General features: G+C 38.7%; 2 protein-coding genes across 2 annotated transcripts; one reads left to right on the forward strand and one right to left on the reverse strand.

Moving 5' to 3' along the window:
- Positions 1-6,158: 6,158 nt before the first annotated feature.
- Positions 6,159-13,749, reverse strand: LOC115764947 (uncharacterized protein DDB_G0283357). Its single transcript, XM_030708268.1, has 5 exons — positions 13,373-13,749; positions 7,784-8,245; positions 7,615-7,702; positions 7,275-7,546; positions 6,159-6,629 (listed from the first exon to the last, which is right to left on the reverse strand). The coding sequence occupies exons 1-4, from the start codon at positions 13,500-13,502 to the stop codon at positions 7,351-7,353; spliced, it is 876 nt and encodes a 291-aa protein (XP_030564128.1). The 5' UTR covers positions 13,503-13,749; the 3' UTR covers positions 6,159-6,629; positions 7,275-7,350.
- Positions 13,750-16,156: 2,407 nt separating this feature from the next.
- On the forward strand, positions 16,157-18,043 carry LOC115765065. Its single transcript, XM_030708439.1, has 2 exons — positions 16,157-16,825; positions 16,895-18,043. The coding sequence occupies exons 1-2, from the start codon at positions 16,157-16,159 to the stop codon at positions 18,041-18,043; spliced, it is 1,818 nt and encodes a 605-aa protein (XP_030564299.1).

The raw sequence follows: 18,043 nt of genomic DNA on the forward strand, positions 1-18,043 counted from the left end.
TTTGCCTAAAAATAGCACATGTAAGTGCTTACAGAGACCCATAAAGTCGCTGTCCAAAGTTTCATCAGTCAATGTTTTGACTCTATACAGAAATTCTTCTACCCCTAATCCTTCGGTAGACCCATCAAAATGAAGATTCCATTTTTGCATGGTGTCAGCAATTTTCCCATTTCGGAATGACGAACTACTAGGCGACACCTGGATCGGGGTTGGCAACACTCTTGGAAAGGGTGGTGCTTGTATTTGCAGTGATGACATAACGCGAGTAATTGATTGTTCGATCATCTCCTGAATTATCCTATAGTCCACTCCCAGATTTTGGCGGGTATAATTGGACTGAGTGGGTCTTCCTCTTCTTCTTACACCAGGAGCTGGTCGTGCAGGAGCGATTTCAGGTGGATTCGTGCTATTGCTAGCGTCGAGTCCTGATTGTGGTACATCACTAACATCTAATAACCTTGCTGTTGGATTCTCGCCACTCTGGGTCGGACCAGGATTAAGAGATTTTGCTAGACTGCGCGTTACCGTTCTCCCTATGTTAGTAGGTGGAGGTGGGGCAGATTGTTTTCCTCTCGGCGAGCAATCTCCAACAACTAATTTAATTGAGGCTGGATCAATCACAGCACTACAACTGGGACATTTAGCATGGTTTACCAACCAACCTTCCAAGCAAAGTTTGTGGAAAACATGCCTACAAGGGGTGCAATAGCAAGACTGTGTATTGTCCATTACTAACTGGCATAGAACACAGTGGTTATCAGCGGTCTCTGACGACGGCTGTACATTTTGTGGGCTGCGTAAAGGCAACATGCTTCATTCATATTTTCCTGATTCGTGACATTGGTTTGGTAATATAATAAAGTCGAAGTTATTTGTTTTTTTTTTTTTTTTTTTTTTTTTTTTTTTTTTTTAATTACGAAATATAATCGCCTCAATGAAAGTAGGTAATTTATCTGGTTTATTGAAACTACTATAGAAAGCGGTTTGTAATATTCAACATTTTAATCTAATCAGAAATGTTCGGCAAGGATATGCAAAGCAGCATATGGCCAAGTTCCGGGCAACATTCTAACTATCTTTGATAGTATCGTTAATACAAAACCATTCAATCTAACTTTATAACTTTTGGCTCCACGAAGACTGAGATTTACTTAACCATCAACAAGCTATCAAGTAGCAATCAGTACTGATATCTTAGCAAAATATGCAGTATTCTAAAATTGCATTTGAAAGTATTTCTACCTAAGCAAACCTAATCTGTTGTTTCTCCAAAATTATAAGAAAGAAAACGAGCAAATGTATGGGACCGATTGTATAGCTGGTGTTAATAACTATAGTCGTGTTTATATATAGGCACTCAACAATATAGTAAGGTCAGATTCTCGGCATAATTCAAGCTCTGAATTGTAAGCATCGTAGTCCTAATTACTATCTTGTATACTACCAGTATCTGCGCATGCGGAAGATAGACTAAACCAGTCACATCGACGTCAGCGTGCGTGGACAATAATATAAAGACTCATTTTTTTTTTTTTTTTTATTTTTTTTTTTTTTTATAGACAACCTCGGGCCCCATGATTGGGCGCCAAAAATTTATGTAGCAAGTACTGTGGTGAAGCTACTCTAGCAATACATATCGGGTAGCAACGGTGACGGCGGTTGGCAGCCAATCTTCACAAAATAATTCGGGAAGTAGTCACCGAGGCCCCTCGTGGTTGAGTTAGCATGGCAGGGCGGGATCCTCTTGTTCCCTAGCTCTTTCGGGTGGGGGGGTTCTTTTTGCCATGTCTCGACCTGCATACACAATTTTATTTTAGGATCCCTACAGAATCTAAATTGGAGACCGATACTCCGCAGAAACAAAATCTCAAACAGGCATAACTTAACGAGCACTTAAAGTGCCAATACAATGGTGATAGCTTTCATTAGGGCATATATATTCCGAAGAGGCGAAGTCTTGGATGTAAGCTGACTCTCGCGTTCGATACCCTCCCAACCATGATCTTCAGCGTTTAAGGTTTTGAAGATCCCAAAAAAAACATTCTTCTACTACATTATATCACCATGTCACCAGGAAAGAAAACTTAGCAATTCATAATCAAAATCCGTAATTAATATTTATTATAAACAAAAGCATTATTCAATGAAACTGAATCCTTCCGTTAGATAATCTGCATCTTATTACAAGTGGCATTAATGATTCAACAATAATTCAGTAACTAAAACTAGTCCGTTAATATTTTTACAATGTCTCAAAGATTCTTCAAAAATAATTCATTTTATAAACTATTCAGTTAATATTTTTTTTTCTTATTGATCAAAAAGAAACTCTCCAAATTTCGCTAAAGTGCATTTTAATAATTATAGAATATAGCTAGGTAAGAAAAAAATGACATTCGTAAATTGAACTAAAGTGTATTCGGCAAAAGCAAAAAAAAAAGTTATTATAATAGAGTCAATACAATTGTAGTTGATGGTTAATTGTATGGTCGAAAAAAATATGGGCAACAGAAGGTTAAGCTCAAAGCGCATGGGCAAATCGGAGCGCAGCGCAACCAGCTGATCGGTGAATACGATGATACATCTTTGTGTACATATATTTGATTCTGTTAAAAATCTTTTCTTTTAGGTTGCTTCTGTTTCAGCTAGTAATTGAGCGGGGTGTAGGTAGAATCAAAGATGATAAGCATTCACCAGACTGACACGGTCATAAACATATTGATCGGAGCTAAAGCGTAATGTGAAACAGAAAGTAAAAAAAACTCAGCAGGTGCGCATGTCAGTTTGGCTGTGCTTATCTGTGCCAAAATAAGAAAATATACTCAAAACAAAAGGTTAAAAACTTACATGTATTCCTCGATGAAAGGCCTTCCAGCGGAGAGTTTGCAGCAAATTTTATTTAATTTTTTTTTCATTTGTTTTCTTTTGTCTTCTGTGGGGCTTTAAATTGTTTTGATTATATTATTATGGCACAGGAGGGTTTTTAAATTGTGAGTACTAAGAAGATACTCTCCGAAAATAAGTGGGAAAAAAAATATAAAAAAAATTCTGAAATGACTTTGGACTCTACAAGAAGGGGGATAGATTTATACTAGTATTCCTTTCTATATATATAAAGCTATGTATATAGATGTCAATTTTTCTTTTTCACTGCACTTGCACGCGGTTTTTTGAGGGCCTAATAAATGCACTTTTCACAAACTTTTGGAAGTCTCTCACAAGATTTAGTTAACAATTTTTTTACTAAAAACATTTAACAGCAATTTTCATGCATCTGCACGCTCCGGCCAACTTAATTGGCGATGTCATCTGGGCTTCTGATCAGCGGCGCGTCAATGGGGCCCAGAAGGCTACTGCCTCTTCCGGATTCCAAACTGTGGAAACGGCGCCTGCCCTTGCTGGCATGAGCAAGGGTATGGCAGCTGATCCGCCGTTGAGGCTGACGTCTATTTAATGGGGGCAGAAATGTCATTGCCGTCCCAAGAAATTACAGTGCCGTCCAATTGGCACACGTGGCGGCTGCCTCAAAATAAGTGGGTTTTTCTGTCAGAGACGGCGGCGGCAAGATTTATTCCTCCAAAAATTACTTTCGGCAGGCAAGCAAGAACTGGTTAAAACTGTGACCAGATCTTGGCACAAAGAAATATATGCCGGTGAGGTGCTGGTGGCCGGGTGGCGGAGCGAAAGGTTATCATCAAATGAACAAAAAAAATTTATTTCGCCAATCGGTTACTTTTAGGGTTTTTCTTTTTATTTTTTTGTTGTTTTTGGTTCAATTTAGTTGGAATTTAAATTAAACGAATTAAACGACTGATGCCCGAACTTGTTGCTTTTAGATTAATATTTTGGTGGGGCTATGTCCGCACCGCCGTAGCCAGACCTTCGATGGTAAAGTAACTTTTGAAAAAAAAAAGGGTTATATCCGGGACCTGCAGGCTTATATAGGGTCTCAGAGCTTTTTTCTTTCCCGGATTAGAGGGAAGATAGCTGCGCTGCCAACGTGCACGCAGGCGGTTTATAGCAGCGGCTGACTCATTCGCAGCTGACCATGACAGACAAAAGCTGATCGCTATAGCGTCGTTACACAAACGCAAGCTGTTAGGATCGCTTACGCGGTTTAATTTAAATAGGAAAACTGCGACCATTACAAATTCACTGCCGTCCGGTTGTCCAATGACTGCTCTTTTGGTTTTATGTGTATGGTAAATGGTAAATAGTCGCCTGGCTAACAGGGCGTGTGATGTACGCATAAAATGTTTGCCTTTACGAGTGCCGTAATAAAATCATATCAAAATTTAATGTCCTGGGAATGTGTTTCGCCCCTGTCGCCCCAACATCGCTGCGCGTGTCTCTTTGCCTGTCCGGTTGGTTACTCGCAGTAAGTTTTATGCCCCTGCATCTATCAAATTGTCAAATGAGCTGTCCGCAGCAGGACACTTGGTTGGGCTGACGCATATGGCTTTTGTTGGGAGAGGGGGCAGAGTGGGAAGGGCGTGCAGCCCATGCGTTGGCCAATTTGCATGCCAGCTGAAAGGGACTTTACACGCATCAATCAAAAAGGCTGTCGCCAGTGCCTTTGTGCAATCAGGAAATGAATTACGTGAACCGAATGCCAGTCCTTTGGTTCCTAGGGGACAGAACAAAGGCTTCATTTAATCCCGCCTGAAAACGGATGCTCTCGCACATTCCGAATCGTACACAAGAAATTTGTTTGCATATTTATAGTATAAACTCGAAATAAAATACTAAGGAAATATTTTGCTTGTTTTTCTTCCGATTGTTTAAAATTGACCTTCGCCGAGTTGACAACAACATGATAAGCACGAAGTGGTATATTTTTTATAATATGATGAAAAAGTCAATAAATATGTGAATGCGTTCTGTAAAGTTTTGCTTGTTCTATGAAAGATTGTTAGTATACAAAATAAATAAATAACTAGCGACCTTGCCCGGGGAAAGATGTGTGCTAAAAATTTGGAATATTACTTATTCATCCCGCCCATAGAAAATTGCAATGTCTTCGGGTGTTAAGCAACAAACTTTCATGCAACCGTTTTCCGAAAATTACCACAGTTTTAAGGATGGAATTTTCAAAATCGGTGGAACACGTATTTCATAAGTTCTTATGTAGGGCTTGGAAAAAAGGCTTAAAACAAATCGGACGAGACTTATAACTTCGCCTTAAAAATCGTTGAGCCGCATTTTTAACGAGGAAGCTTTAATTCTGTGAAAAGTATGAATCACGTTACAAGTAAATTTTACCCACCAAATCTTTGATTCCTACTTATACCAAGAAAGAATGGATTTCTAGAAATGTGCAAAACATTCCTTAAATCATTTTTAAGCAGAGATCTTTGAAAATGATTTGAGGCCTATCGGATGGTATGTGTAATACTCATTGGTATATAACTAACCCCTTCATATATAACTAGCTTAAGCTGTCAGTATAAGTTAGTAGTGATCTTGTTAATAATCAAATATATATTCATTTTTACAAAATTTATTCTTGATTTTTCCACACTTGTGGAAAAACCCTGCATCTCCATCACATAAGTTATTTACAGAGAAAATTGCAGCTTCCTAGCTCTTACGGCTTAACAATCAAGTTCTATAACTATCGTTTAACGTAATGCTGCCCAATGTCACGTCTCAAGTGGCCTCATTCTTACCTCTAAAACGTACTTTACGCACATTTCAAGTCGTTTTCATTTCTTTGCATAGCGAAATAGCCTTAAGTGACAAAAAGTTTTCAGAGCGATTTTGCACTCCCCCACAACTGTCCCCCTTCACCAATAAGTTTATGAAGTCAATCAAGTTTTTAATGATGGGGACATTTGTCTCTCAGTTCGCCCCGTTAAATAATTTAACAAATGTCCGCAGGGCCATTCAGTATTTGCTATGCTCTTTATTTTCTTCCACTCCTTCTTGTTGATTGTGTCTCTTTTGGGTATTGACTTAGGCAGGCGTCTTTTTCGTAGCATACTTTTCAGCGCAGAACATAATTTAAATATGAATTCTCCGCATTTATAATTTGCCTTTAATTGCGTCGCATTTTAATGAATCTAGAAATATCCCTGCAAGTGAAAAGCGTTTCGGTCTTACGATTTACACATATTTATTTGGGATTTTTAAAAATACATGTTTGTTTCTTTTTTTTTATATATATTACACATGCACATACGTACTCGCACATAAATAGTTTCAGTTTTGTTGACACATATGCATTATATGATATGATTTCATTGTTTCGGGCTTTTAAATGTATCTTAACACACTGCATACAAGCAACTAGCTGTTCGATATATATACCATATACATATATATATAAATATCATGTACATATTTGTTTTAAGACCATTTGCTAAAGGTCTGCAGTTAAACTCTTAAAATAATACAATGTGCTGCTTCGAAAATAATTTATTCGACTTGTTTGCCAATTTCTGCTGCAGAGGTTGCCGGCACATTTCTCATTGTTCGCGGACTCCGTTTGTCAGCTGCTTTAATTTATTTTCATTATCGGCCACATTTGCTCGCAATACTCACGGCCATTTCTGGTGCGCTCTTAACCCAGCTTTTAGTCCTTACAATCGACGCCGCACAACGCCAGCTCCCAAAGGCTTTGCCTTTGACTGCAATAAACAAAAGAATTTCGTTTCGTTTTTAAATTTTTATTTTTTTGTTGTGGTAATGCAAATCTTTTAGGAATTTCAGGCGATAAAGATTTAACCTCAGGCATGAGAGTAACATATATTCACAAAGACAGGCAAGTATATTTCTTATACAAAATTTGTTCATACTTGAACAGTAGAAAATGGTCTTGTTAAGGTGTTAATCATGGTTAGTTGCGTTCAGTAGTGATAGCTCGTGCTAAGTCATGATCAATCTTTATAAGTCGTATTCACTGTGCTGTTCAGTCGTGTGAAGTAAGTCGTGCTTAGTCTTGTTGAGTTGATTTCAGTCGTGAAAGTTCATGCATGGTCGTGATAAGCCGTGCTTAATTGTGTGCGCTCGTGTTCTTTAGTGATATTATAAGAGGTGTTCAGTTGTGTTTGGTAACGATATTTCGTGTTCAATAAGTCGTAATAAGTTGTGCTAGCTCGAAAAACGCAAACACACTCGACACCACATTCTAAAACGTGCACACTTCGTTCCGAGTCATGGCTGTTCGTGTCACAAAATATATTTGGATACCCGTTTAACTCTTTTCAATTTAAGAAAATGCTGTGCAAAATATAATACACAGAAAATGTGAAAAAATATTGGTAAATACGCACCATCACACGCTTTTTTCTAACGACGGCAACAGCTGTGCCACTCATCAGTGTGCTGCACCTGCTGCTGTTAGGATGTTTACAACAACCTTTCGAGGTCCTCACTCTCCGCATCGCTTATGTACGAGTCGGTGTCCGTGAAGTAGTCATCGTCGCAGCGATTGCGTCGACAGCAGACACGACGCCCCATTTCATCGTCGCTCCAATGCTCGAACTCCTCTTTGTGGTGCTCCAGCAGCATCAGCGAGGGGAACAAGCTATCGCAGCCGCTGCAGCTAGAACAACAAAACAAGAATGATTATGTTCGATGAGGCTGCTGGTAGAAGCGGGCACCGTTTATTACCCAAAGTGTCGCTTCTTTTGCTGATGCGAGGCCAGCTGCCGATGGCAATGGAAGGAGCGATCACACACATTGCAGGTTAGCGATTCATCTGTATGTTGAAAACCCGCCCGCAGATTATACTAATCAGTGCCTCAAACATAGTGAAATCCCCAAATTTTGGGACACTCACCATAGTCGTCATCATCGTCGGCCATGGCCAGTGCGTGGAGGCGGCTTATTGTGCTTTCGTTAATCTGTTTACTGGATGTGGACATGGACATGGCAGACGTTGACAGGTCCTTTGATGATTTGCCTTTGGTCTGGCACAGGCCAAGCTCACATAAAGCGTTCTCCACCACAAAGTTTCCCTGGCAATCGGCATTCGTACATGGCAATAGCTGCAGGCCCTTCTCATTGCCATTGGCCTCCTCATGGCCATTGATGTTGTTCCTGTTCGTGTTGTTGTTGCCGTTGCCGTTGTGGTTATGGTTATTGCCATTGCTACTGCTGCTGGCGGCACCAGGTGCCAGCATTTCAAAATCGTCTAGCTCATCGAATGGATCATCGATTTTATGGCCCAGTGACACGGTATCGTCCGCCTCTGCGCTCAGCCTGCCGTAAGCTTTGCGTGGCGGCCGCTTCACATATTTGTCTGATGTGCAAAAACAACAATAATAACAAAAGGCTGTTACGTTCATTTTCGGCACACCGAACACAAAATACTCTTGTAGACATAAGCTTAGCAGGGTGAATTGATGTCATTTTGTAAAAGCTAAGTTTGGTAAGGATATGTTGAAAAACAAAAAGTTTCAATTCAAAAATTTCTATTTCGATCGCTTCTTTCTATAAAGCGATATGATTTTGTAGGTCCATGTTGAGAAGATTTTACACATATAATTAGTCTGGAGCATGGTTTAACTAGTAAATGTTAATGAAATTTCATTGGCGGCTATATGATAACAGTGGTTCGGTCTGACGATAGCCTTAAAGCTGTGAATCTAGCATGCAAAGAAAAAGACACGGCACGACGGATGTTGATGCCAATCAGGAATATATAACTTTATGTGGTCGGTGACATCTTCTTACTCACATTTGTTGCCAAGGTGATACTACCCTCTTCAAGGATATAGCGAGAAAAGTAAGGACGATAAGAAAAGCATTTCGTTTGTGTAAAATATTTTGGCGCCTTTGCACAGCCACACCCTGATACGCCCCCGCTAGAACACATGCGTCCTACCATCTTGCTTGGCTCGACAAAAACTATATTTTCGCCACATCGAAATTAAAACTTTTTTATTTCTTTTCACTGCAGCTGACAATTTATGTGCGTCTTTGTGTTGCCTGCGGGCTTTGTTTCGAACTTTGACTCAGCTCAGGTTTCTGTCTGGTGTCCCGTGTCCTGTGTCCTAGGGCAGCACAAAAGTTTTGCTGCCTGTCCTCGAGCGGTGAAGTGATAAAATGAGATTTATTGTGCCCATTGTCGGAATGTGTATGTGTGTGTGTGCGCGCTGACTGAGGCTTACAATAAATACTAGCCGGCCTTTAAAATTATACAAAGCTTTTATTTATGACCCATATTTATGGCGCTACCGACACACATTTATTTAGAAAACTGGCTTTTGAGCGCTCATTAACAGATCAGTTTGCGGTCCTGGTTCAAAACTTTAAGGTAAACTTGACGTATACGATATAAAACCAAGGTTGTTCAATGAGCTAAAGCCGAGCAAGGTTCGAACCTTAAATTAAAATTAGCCAAAACCTAAAAAACAAAAAAGCCTCAAGGCGGACCATTTATGTGAATAATTTTATTCAATATTTTGGGCCTTATCACATATAAGAAGTTTATTTAAGAAACAGAATCCAATAGAATTCACATTCTCTTGACATTTCCGTGTCGGTTTTACTAGTTTCAATTTAAAAGAGTTTACAAGTTTTCTTAGACATGCTTAATATATATTTATCATATAGAAATCAAGCCGTAAATTAATTAAAGCATGTGCGATTATATATAGATTGTTTTAGTCCACGAACTACGCTAAGTTCGAGTGAATGAAGTCTTCATTGAAATCGATGGAAAAAGTAAAATGTCAAATGGTTATTGCTAGAATTTTGTTATGCTAGCAAAGCAAAATGAAGTAAATAAAGGCGAGCATGAATATTAAAAAGCGTGACATGCAAACACCAATACACGCACACGCATACTAACACACTGTAAGCTGGGTGGGAAAAAAAATTCAAAAATTGTTTGTGGAGCTGTGTAAGCGCGCGTTCGCCTATGAAGCCAAATAAAACTCATTTTTATTGCTCGAGAGTGTGTGTGTCCGTGTGTGTGTGAGTTTGCCGTTGTGTGAGCAGCGCGCTAAAAAGTATGCACCAACAAGTTTTGCGAGAAAGCATTTAACGCTATGTAGCATGTGTGTGTGCGACAGTTGCCGCTGGCCTTTTGCTACGCGCAGATTGAAATTTATGACACAAGTGGAAGCAAATAAGGAAGGGGTGGCGAGAGAAAGGGATCGATATATAGAAAGAGTGAAAAGGAAATATAACAAAAATAGTTGCCCTTAAAGCTCCCGGGCCCCGACTAATATGATCTGAAATAAATCGAATATGAAGCGTATGTAGAAACTTTCGCATTACAACAGAAAATGATTACTAATGATGCGCCGGCGGCTGACAGCTTTCTGGGTTACTAAAACATAAATCATGGCCAGAACTTTGGCTGGCGGCTTTATTAATACACCCGATAAACGCCCAATCATTTGCCAGCCTGTGTGAAATATTTGAATTATCCAAAAAAAGCAAAACAAGATAAAATGCGCTTAACGAACCGTCTTGACTAACTGATAAATACCCCATAGAGCACGTATATTAAATGATTTGCATGAAGATATAATGCAATTTTAACTAAGTTAAAATAATAGTAATTTTAGTAATAATAATAATAATAATAATAATAATATTAATAATAATAATAATAATAATAATAATAATAATAATAATAATAATAATAATAATAATAATAATAATAATAATAATAATAATAATAATAATAATAATAATAATAATAATAATAATAATAATAATAATAATAATAATAATAATAATAATAATAATAATAATGATCATAAATAAATAATAATTGCTTACTTTCATTTAAGAGACTTTCTTGCCCATCATAAGCTACAGGGTATACGAATAAAACGCTGCTGCAACATAATTTATGATTGTAGTAGATTCCCTTCGGGCCACCCGCCATCCACAATCCCGTTCACATGGTGTTCTGCTAATGGTGTCTGCAGGCAAAGTTTTCCAAATTAGCTGCCAATAAAAACAAGAAGTCGTATGGCCTTCAAAAATTGCCAAGTTTTTTGTGCGTGTCTCAGTACTAATTGGCTCATACACACACACGCACACACATAAATGGCATAAATGTGCGTATAATTGCTTTTGTTGTTGAACAATTGCCGTAAATTGAATGCATTACGAATATGTCAGTACAAATGGGAATATGGCGGGTATTTATATCAATGACAAATGGTTGTCATAATTATCGGTTAATGCCGCTGACATATGTTGACCAGCATTTGCATAATAAATGACCTGTGTGTGCTTGTGTGTGTGCTCAACATATGTTGTTCATTTGGCTGAAATAATGCGCAATAAATAAAATATGCTTGTATTCTTTTTTTTCAGTAATGGGCAACAGAAATTTCATCCATAAGCTTAAATATTGTTGAAAAAGTTAATATTGGCATACAACAACACGTTTTCGAGTGGGTTTTCAATTTTAAATATAACAATACATAAATAAATATTTGATTGAGATGTTATGCTGGCAAAAATACTGTTTCTGCTTTTCAAATATGCAATTAAATTAAAAATGTTTATCTATAGGTTATTTCAATTGTCAATAAGCAATTCATTTAATATATTTATTTCCATAAGCTAATAAGTAATTTAAAAAGGTTCAATAAAGCGATATACTTATATCAATGAGCCAATTATAAGCATTATTATGAATGCATTTGTGTTATTATTCCTTGAGTATTCTAATTTTTAGGGTTTCAATTGTATTTTGAAATGTAATGTTTATTTTTAATTTACATGTAAATTGTTACATTAATATGCAAAGAGAATAAATGTTATGTTAAATGCAAAGCTCAAGTTATTCTAATAAGCTTACAATTTATATAATGAAACTATCTAGAAATAAATATAATTTCGATTTCTGTATAAGCTATGTGCATATTATTGTTGCTAACAAAAAGTTATTTATATTTACACATCCTTTCTTTTTACACATCTAAATGAAATTCTTATCTAAAGTTATCTACGTATCTAGAGTTTCCGTTCCGGGCTTCCTATCACTTCTCGGCTTATCACGAGCTTTGGGCGTTTGATTTGGCGCGAGGCTTAGCGCTTAGACAAAAGCATCTTGGGAAAATGCCTGAAGTGTTTTTTTCGACAGTCATATCCGTGGCACGTTTGTGACACTCCTACTCCCTCACAATACACGCACACACACTCAAACACATGTGTGAGTAAAACCATAAGGACGGGCTTATTATTAAGAGAGTTTTTGTGGCTCGTATTTGCTTTGCCTGAACGGACTCGCATTTTTCCATCAGGCATCGACATGGCCAGAGAGCTAGAAGATTTTGTGCAAACAATAGGTACAAGTGTGTACTTAAGTACAATATACACACCCACACACACACATGCACACATATGTTAGTGTATATTATTATGTGCTTCTCAAGTCATTGGGGGAATTTTAATTAACTTGTTTTGTTACGTGCGAAGTATTATGAGTTCAAGATAATGCTTCAACCTCAGATTAGAATTGCTTTGTTGTATTTGCGCTTAAGTTTTAATGGAAAAACAAGCTGGTAAAATAAGTAGGCGTTATCTTCGAGCCTGTTAATAAACAGCGTGAGGTTTTAAAGCAATAAACATTAATGTATATTGAACTATGCTTTGTCGAACAAGGATACAAATTGTTTTAAGTAAAACATGTAATATTAAGAGTGTAAACTAACAAAAATAAGGTGGTTCGGTTCACGGCTTAAACTACATCCTTAAATTTCAGCTCGCAAGAGCAGTTGTTTACATCTGTGAACCCAGTTTTTGGTTTGAATCTCGTTCCTTACATCTTTTGCTTGAGCGTTTTTAAAAGAATTTGATTTATTTCAATTGATAATTTTGTATGCACATATTTATATACACATATGGTTCAGGTTGGCTGTTCTGTTCTTAAGTAAGCTAATCCGGTTTAAGGTTTGGCGCATGGCAAATATTGCATTGCCGTAGACAGCACCGACCCTATTAAATCTGTCTGCCTGTCTGTCAATCTTGTCTTTTCTTACAGACATTACATGTGTCTGAGTCAGCCGCATCAGATTATTAATATACTATGATAATGCATTTTTTTACTATTATGATGTTCATATCATTATTTAGCTATTAACGTAACTTTATAGCACTGGCTAACTATGATCCGTGACTAAATCAATACTACATCCATCCTGGGATTTGAACCCGCCTGGCATTTGAACCCGAATCCGTTTCAATACAGTGTTTCTTTAGCGAATTCAAGATGCGGGAACCGGACGTTATTTGCTTCACGGGTTCACAGCTTTTTTCTTTGATTACAGAGATGCGCGTTGAGCTGAGCATATTGGCAGCTGAGTCATGTTACACTAATTAGGCAGTCCACTCAATTAGAGCCCTTGTTACCGAAATCTAATCATATAATTGCTACCTGGATCGTGCAACTTACCCTGGGTGCTGTTGCTGTGGTTGCCACTGCCGCCGGCGCCACCATTGCCGTTGCCTTTGCTGAAGCTGCAATTGTTGTTGAGGGAGTTGAAAAAATTGGCGGCGCCTGTGCGACGTAAGATCCAAAACATGTTTTCAGTTGTTGCTGTTGCAAGTAGCAGCTGCTGTTGTTATTCTTGTCTGATATGTTACACTAAAAAGTATGCTACGAACTAAGCGAAACGCAGCGACGGCATTTTAAAGCGTGTGCCGATAAGCGCGAACAAATGAGACGCAATGACAGCGAGCGCGAGCAAATAAGCGAGTGAGAGACAGCGACGCGAACGCATACGTTCGACGAGTATAGAAAAGCTTAGCCCAAAATGGCGCTGGCAGCTGTTCCGTGGCGTCGCGTTGTCTGCAGCTAACTGACTGATACTGGCATCGGCGCTGCCTTTTTATAGACGACAGCAGGCGAGAGCGTACAACTGAAGTAAGAGAGTGCCACAGGGAGAGAGCCTCATGGCGAGAGCGAGCCTGTCGAGCCGTACGTTTGACGGAACATTACGCTACGTAACGTAAGCGCAAGCTTAAGCGATTTGCCAACTGTGCATTTGCTGCCAACGTAGCCACTTCCGCTACTTGCTGCAGACGTCGACAAGAGTATGCTAAATGCTGAACTTGACCTTGGTCAACAATTGCAAGTTGAAACACTTTTGGTCTTCAAAACTGTTTAGCCTTAAAGGGACATAAACGCCTAGATGCACCATGTTAACATTTGGGTTAATGGGCGCTTTTCAGTCCAGCTGTCTGCACATTAAACTGACCATCTATCAGGGACCGGAAGCCACCCGGACACTATTGTCAACGGCATTTAAAGTGTGCTGCACGCATATGGCGCGCCACGCCCATGTCTCATAAAACTTAACTGCCGGCAGCACATGCAGCAGGAGAAAACTTTAGCGCTTACAAGAACATACATGCCATTAGGTTCAAGAGCGAGACCAAGACCAAGTGCAAGTCCAGGGTTCATGCCCCGCAAATTGTCGCCTTTAGTTGCGCTCTGAAAAGCATTAAGCGTTTGCGACTTTAGTGCCACACGACAAATTACAAAAGCACTGCCCAGCAGCTACCATTGCGCTCGAACAACTTTTACTCATAGTTTGAGTTACGCGATTTTGTTTGTTTATTCACGACCAAACAGCAAACGGTGCAACTTGATATTTCAAAATGATGAATGGCAGGGAGTAGGTGATGTGTGTGCACTTAAAAATAAAAATCTATTAAGCTGACGGAAGGGAGCATCGTCGATTCCTAAGGTATTCATATTTCTGATCAGAATAATGATGTGAATAATGTTAGTCCGACTGTATGAACGCGTCACTTTTGGGAACATAATAGCTACATACTTAAAATTTGAAATATATGTCGATATGCATTCCATTTTCATTATATCGTTAAATATAGATTTTGAGACATGGCTTTAAAGCAAAGCTTGTCAGTTACAAGAGCTAGATACATCAAATTATTTTTCGATATAGTATACAAAAATTTAGAGATTGCGTGTTAGAGGCAAGGAGAATCAAATCAAAACCTGAGCTAATATAAGTATAGGAAATCAGCTATATGGACTTAACCTTAAAAATAAAATAATAATAAAATAAAATAAATTAGGTTCTAAGCTAAGGCTTAAGTTACCCCCTTATGACTGTGAGTTGTTCTGATGGGTAGTTCTTAAAAGAAAATAAAACAATATATATTTGCCTTTGGAATGTTGCAACAACAATCTGTGGCAGGTTAGCTATATACTATAACATATAAATACTATATTGCAAATAATATTTTCAGTATATTTATATGACATTTTTTAAAAAATATTATCGCTCTTAAATTCTGTCTGCAATGCGTTTTTCCCAATTAGCTAATTTACTTAAATATTATCTTTGCACATGCCGGACAACATTTGGTCATATGCCAATCGTCTGTACTCATTAAATATTAATATGGCAATTATCAATTCAAATTGCCACGAATTGCAAGCGCAGAACTTTTCGGCATTTGGGCATATCAAATATTCATTTCGTACGTGCCAACGTCAATGAGTCAAGCGAATTGTAATCGATAGCAAATGTAAATTGAACTTTGTGTTATGCTGTCCCAAGTTTTGTCATATAAATTATTTATTATCATGGCTAATGCATGGCCGATACATCCAACAAAACAACTACAAACATACAGAAGGTGCTGGCATATTCCGTAATTAAATGAATTGACAGGTAAGCTCGAAGATAAAGTTGGCATCTAAATTGATAAACGGAAATGGAGTACAAAAACGTTGCCATATCATTTATTTAACGCATCAACTAATACATTTGGCATGCAAAATAATCTGCAAAACATGTATTTTTACAAATTGCCTTACTATGTGATTCTTATAAACTAAAGTAACACAGATTTTCATACTTTGATAAAAGTATCAAATTAGTGAGCAGTGTTGGCACATTTATTAACTTTATCTCTGCTCATACTGTCAGATTAATTTAGTGTCTTGCATTTTCACTCTTACGTCTTCCCTCTTTTCTCTTCTGCCTTTGTTCTTTTTTACACATATAAAAAAAGAAAAATGTGTTAATAAGACTCAACCCCGGACACGGGCTATTCGCTAGTGAATAATCAAATTTAATACCGCAATGGGGCAAAGTTATAGCCTCAATGTAATAGTGCCTAATAATTGCGCAAACAAGAAGTGCAGAACTCTAAAATTGGTAACTTCGTCGGACAGTAGAATAGTCGAGAAACTACAGCCATGAGGTGTGCCAGCTTCTGTTGCTGGTGGTGCTGCATTCCGACCCTGGTGGTTGGCCAAATAAAGGGCATAGTCGAAACCGAAGAGGAAAATGGGATAGTTCTTTCGATTATTTCAGAAGTCGATCGATTGGTACCTATCAGAAATTTCATCACATACTTTGATAATCGGGAGCTGGGCAAAAGATTTGCAGTGGCTCCAGCGTTGCACCAATCTCTAATGGAAGCCTTCGAGCGTCCGGTGATTGTGGCTGGTACCAAAATCGGGGTACTTCACAATTTTATAAATTCTGAAAATCTGGCGGTGATTTTTTTTAACGGCATTCAAGATCCTATGCTAAGCGTGGCGCATAAATCATTGAATGGGCTTCAATCAATGTGGAGCATATTTGTGTACAAAACGGATGGAATTTTGGCTTCGACAACTATTTTAATAGAGGCCTTCTTTAACTGGTGCTATAATACAAATTTCGATAATGTGATGCTCGTCTTGAAGCGAAACAACGAGTACGAGATTTGGTCATTTGAAATTAAATGGAGAATGAGAATATTCCAGTTTTCGGTAAAGACCATAGGCCAAGCGATAAGTCACAAATTTTGCAATCACGGAGAAATGGGACAGTACAGATCTTTGGTTGCTGTTTTCCAGAGTTTGCCAGATGCATTTGTGGTAAATGATTGATTTGTGTGCTATAATTCATTTACATCTCCATTAAATCATTTCACTTTTAATTGACAGTACAATTCTTCAAAGAATGGCACCCCTATTAGCCTTGGCGGTAATACTGGCCTCCTCTTAAAGTCATTTATTCAGCACATAAACGGCTCCATGGACATTTTGCCACTGTCATATGACGAATATATAAAGAAAGTTCCACAAGACTGTACGCAAGAAAGATGCATTGATATCGGCGCAAACATGCTATCAAACTTCAGTGTATCTCCGCAGAGTCCGGTGTTGAGGGTGACACAAACTTGCCTGGTGTTGCCCTACGATAGTTGGATTGCTCTGGAAGTCTATCCAGTATCGTTCGACAAGAAGTTTTCTCTATTAATATTTATTGTATTCTTCACTGTCGTGTATGCCGTGATTAAGCGCATAGCGAATCCGCGCATATCTCTAGGTGCGAGCCTGTTTAGTTGTTTCCGGCTCGCAGCGGGACAATCCATACCAGGACGTACATTCCGTCGTCTGGGCCTCCCAGAGAAGTTAATAGAGGTCTTTACGCAGATCTACAATCTTTTGATTGTGAGCCTTTTTGGCAGTGCCCTGGCGACGGCTCTAATTACAGGTTTGCGCAAACCCGAAATTCTGGACACTGAAACGTTTTTGGCCAGTGGACTGCAAATCATGGTCTTTCCCGAGCAGGTGCAGAGCCTCTTCGACTATATACCGCATGCGTTAAGTAATCGTTTAATCGTTGAGGACCAGAGTGCCAGGGATCGTCATGTTTACTCCCTGAACAACAGCTATGCGTATGTCATGGAAACACACAAATGGATAATATTGGAGTTCATCCAGAGGCGCCTGCGCAAACCTAAGCTGCGATTGGGTCCACAAGCGTTGTGCAGCGCTCAACGGTATTTGAGGTTTCATATGCGTTCGGGTCTGTGCTTCGCGCGTGCTCTGAAACAATTTGCAATCCAAGCACACGAGACGGGGCTAGCTAGTAAGAAGTGGCTGCAACTGGGACTTCGTCAGGCGGAGGCGAGCGGCATGTTAAGTCAGGCACCCTACGATCCGCTTATCCGTCAGCCGCTGCAAATAAAATTCTATGGAGAAGTTTTTTTTTTCTACAGCTTGGGCATGTTTTTGAGTCTGGTAACTTTGGTGCTGGAGTGCCTATGCGCGTATTGGAGGACACGTAATACTGTTATCATAGTTTAA

Source organism: Drosophila novamexicana, unplaced genomic scaffold (genome assembly GCF_003285875.2).
Source record: "Drosophila novamexicana strain 15010-1031.04,08,12 unplaced genomic scaffold, DnovRS2.1 tig00000877-arrow-arrow-pilon, whole genome shotgun sequence".
Lineage (NCBI taxonomy): Eukaryota > Metazoa > Arthropoda > Insecta > Diptera > Drosophilidae > Drosophila > Drosophila novamexicana.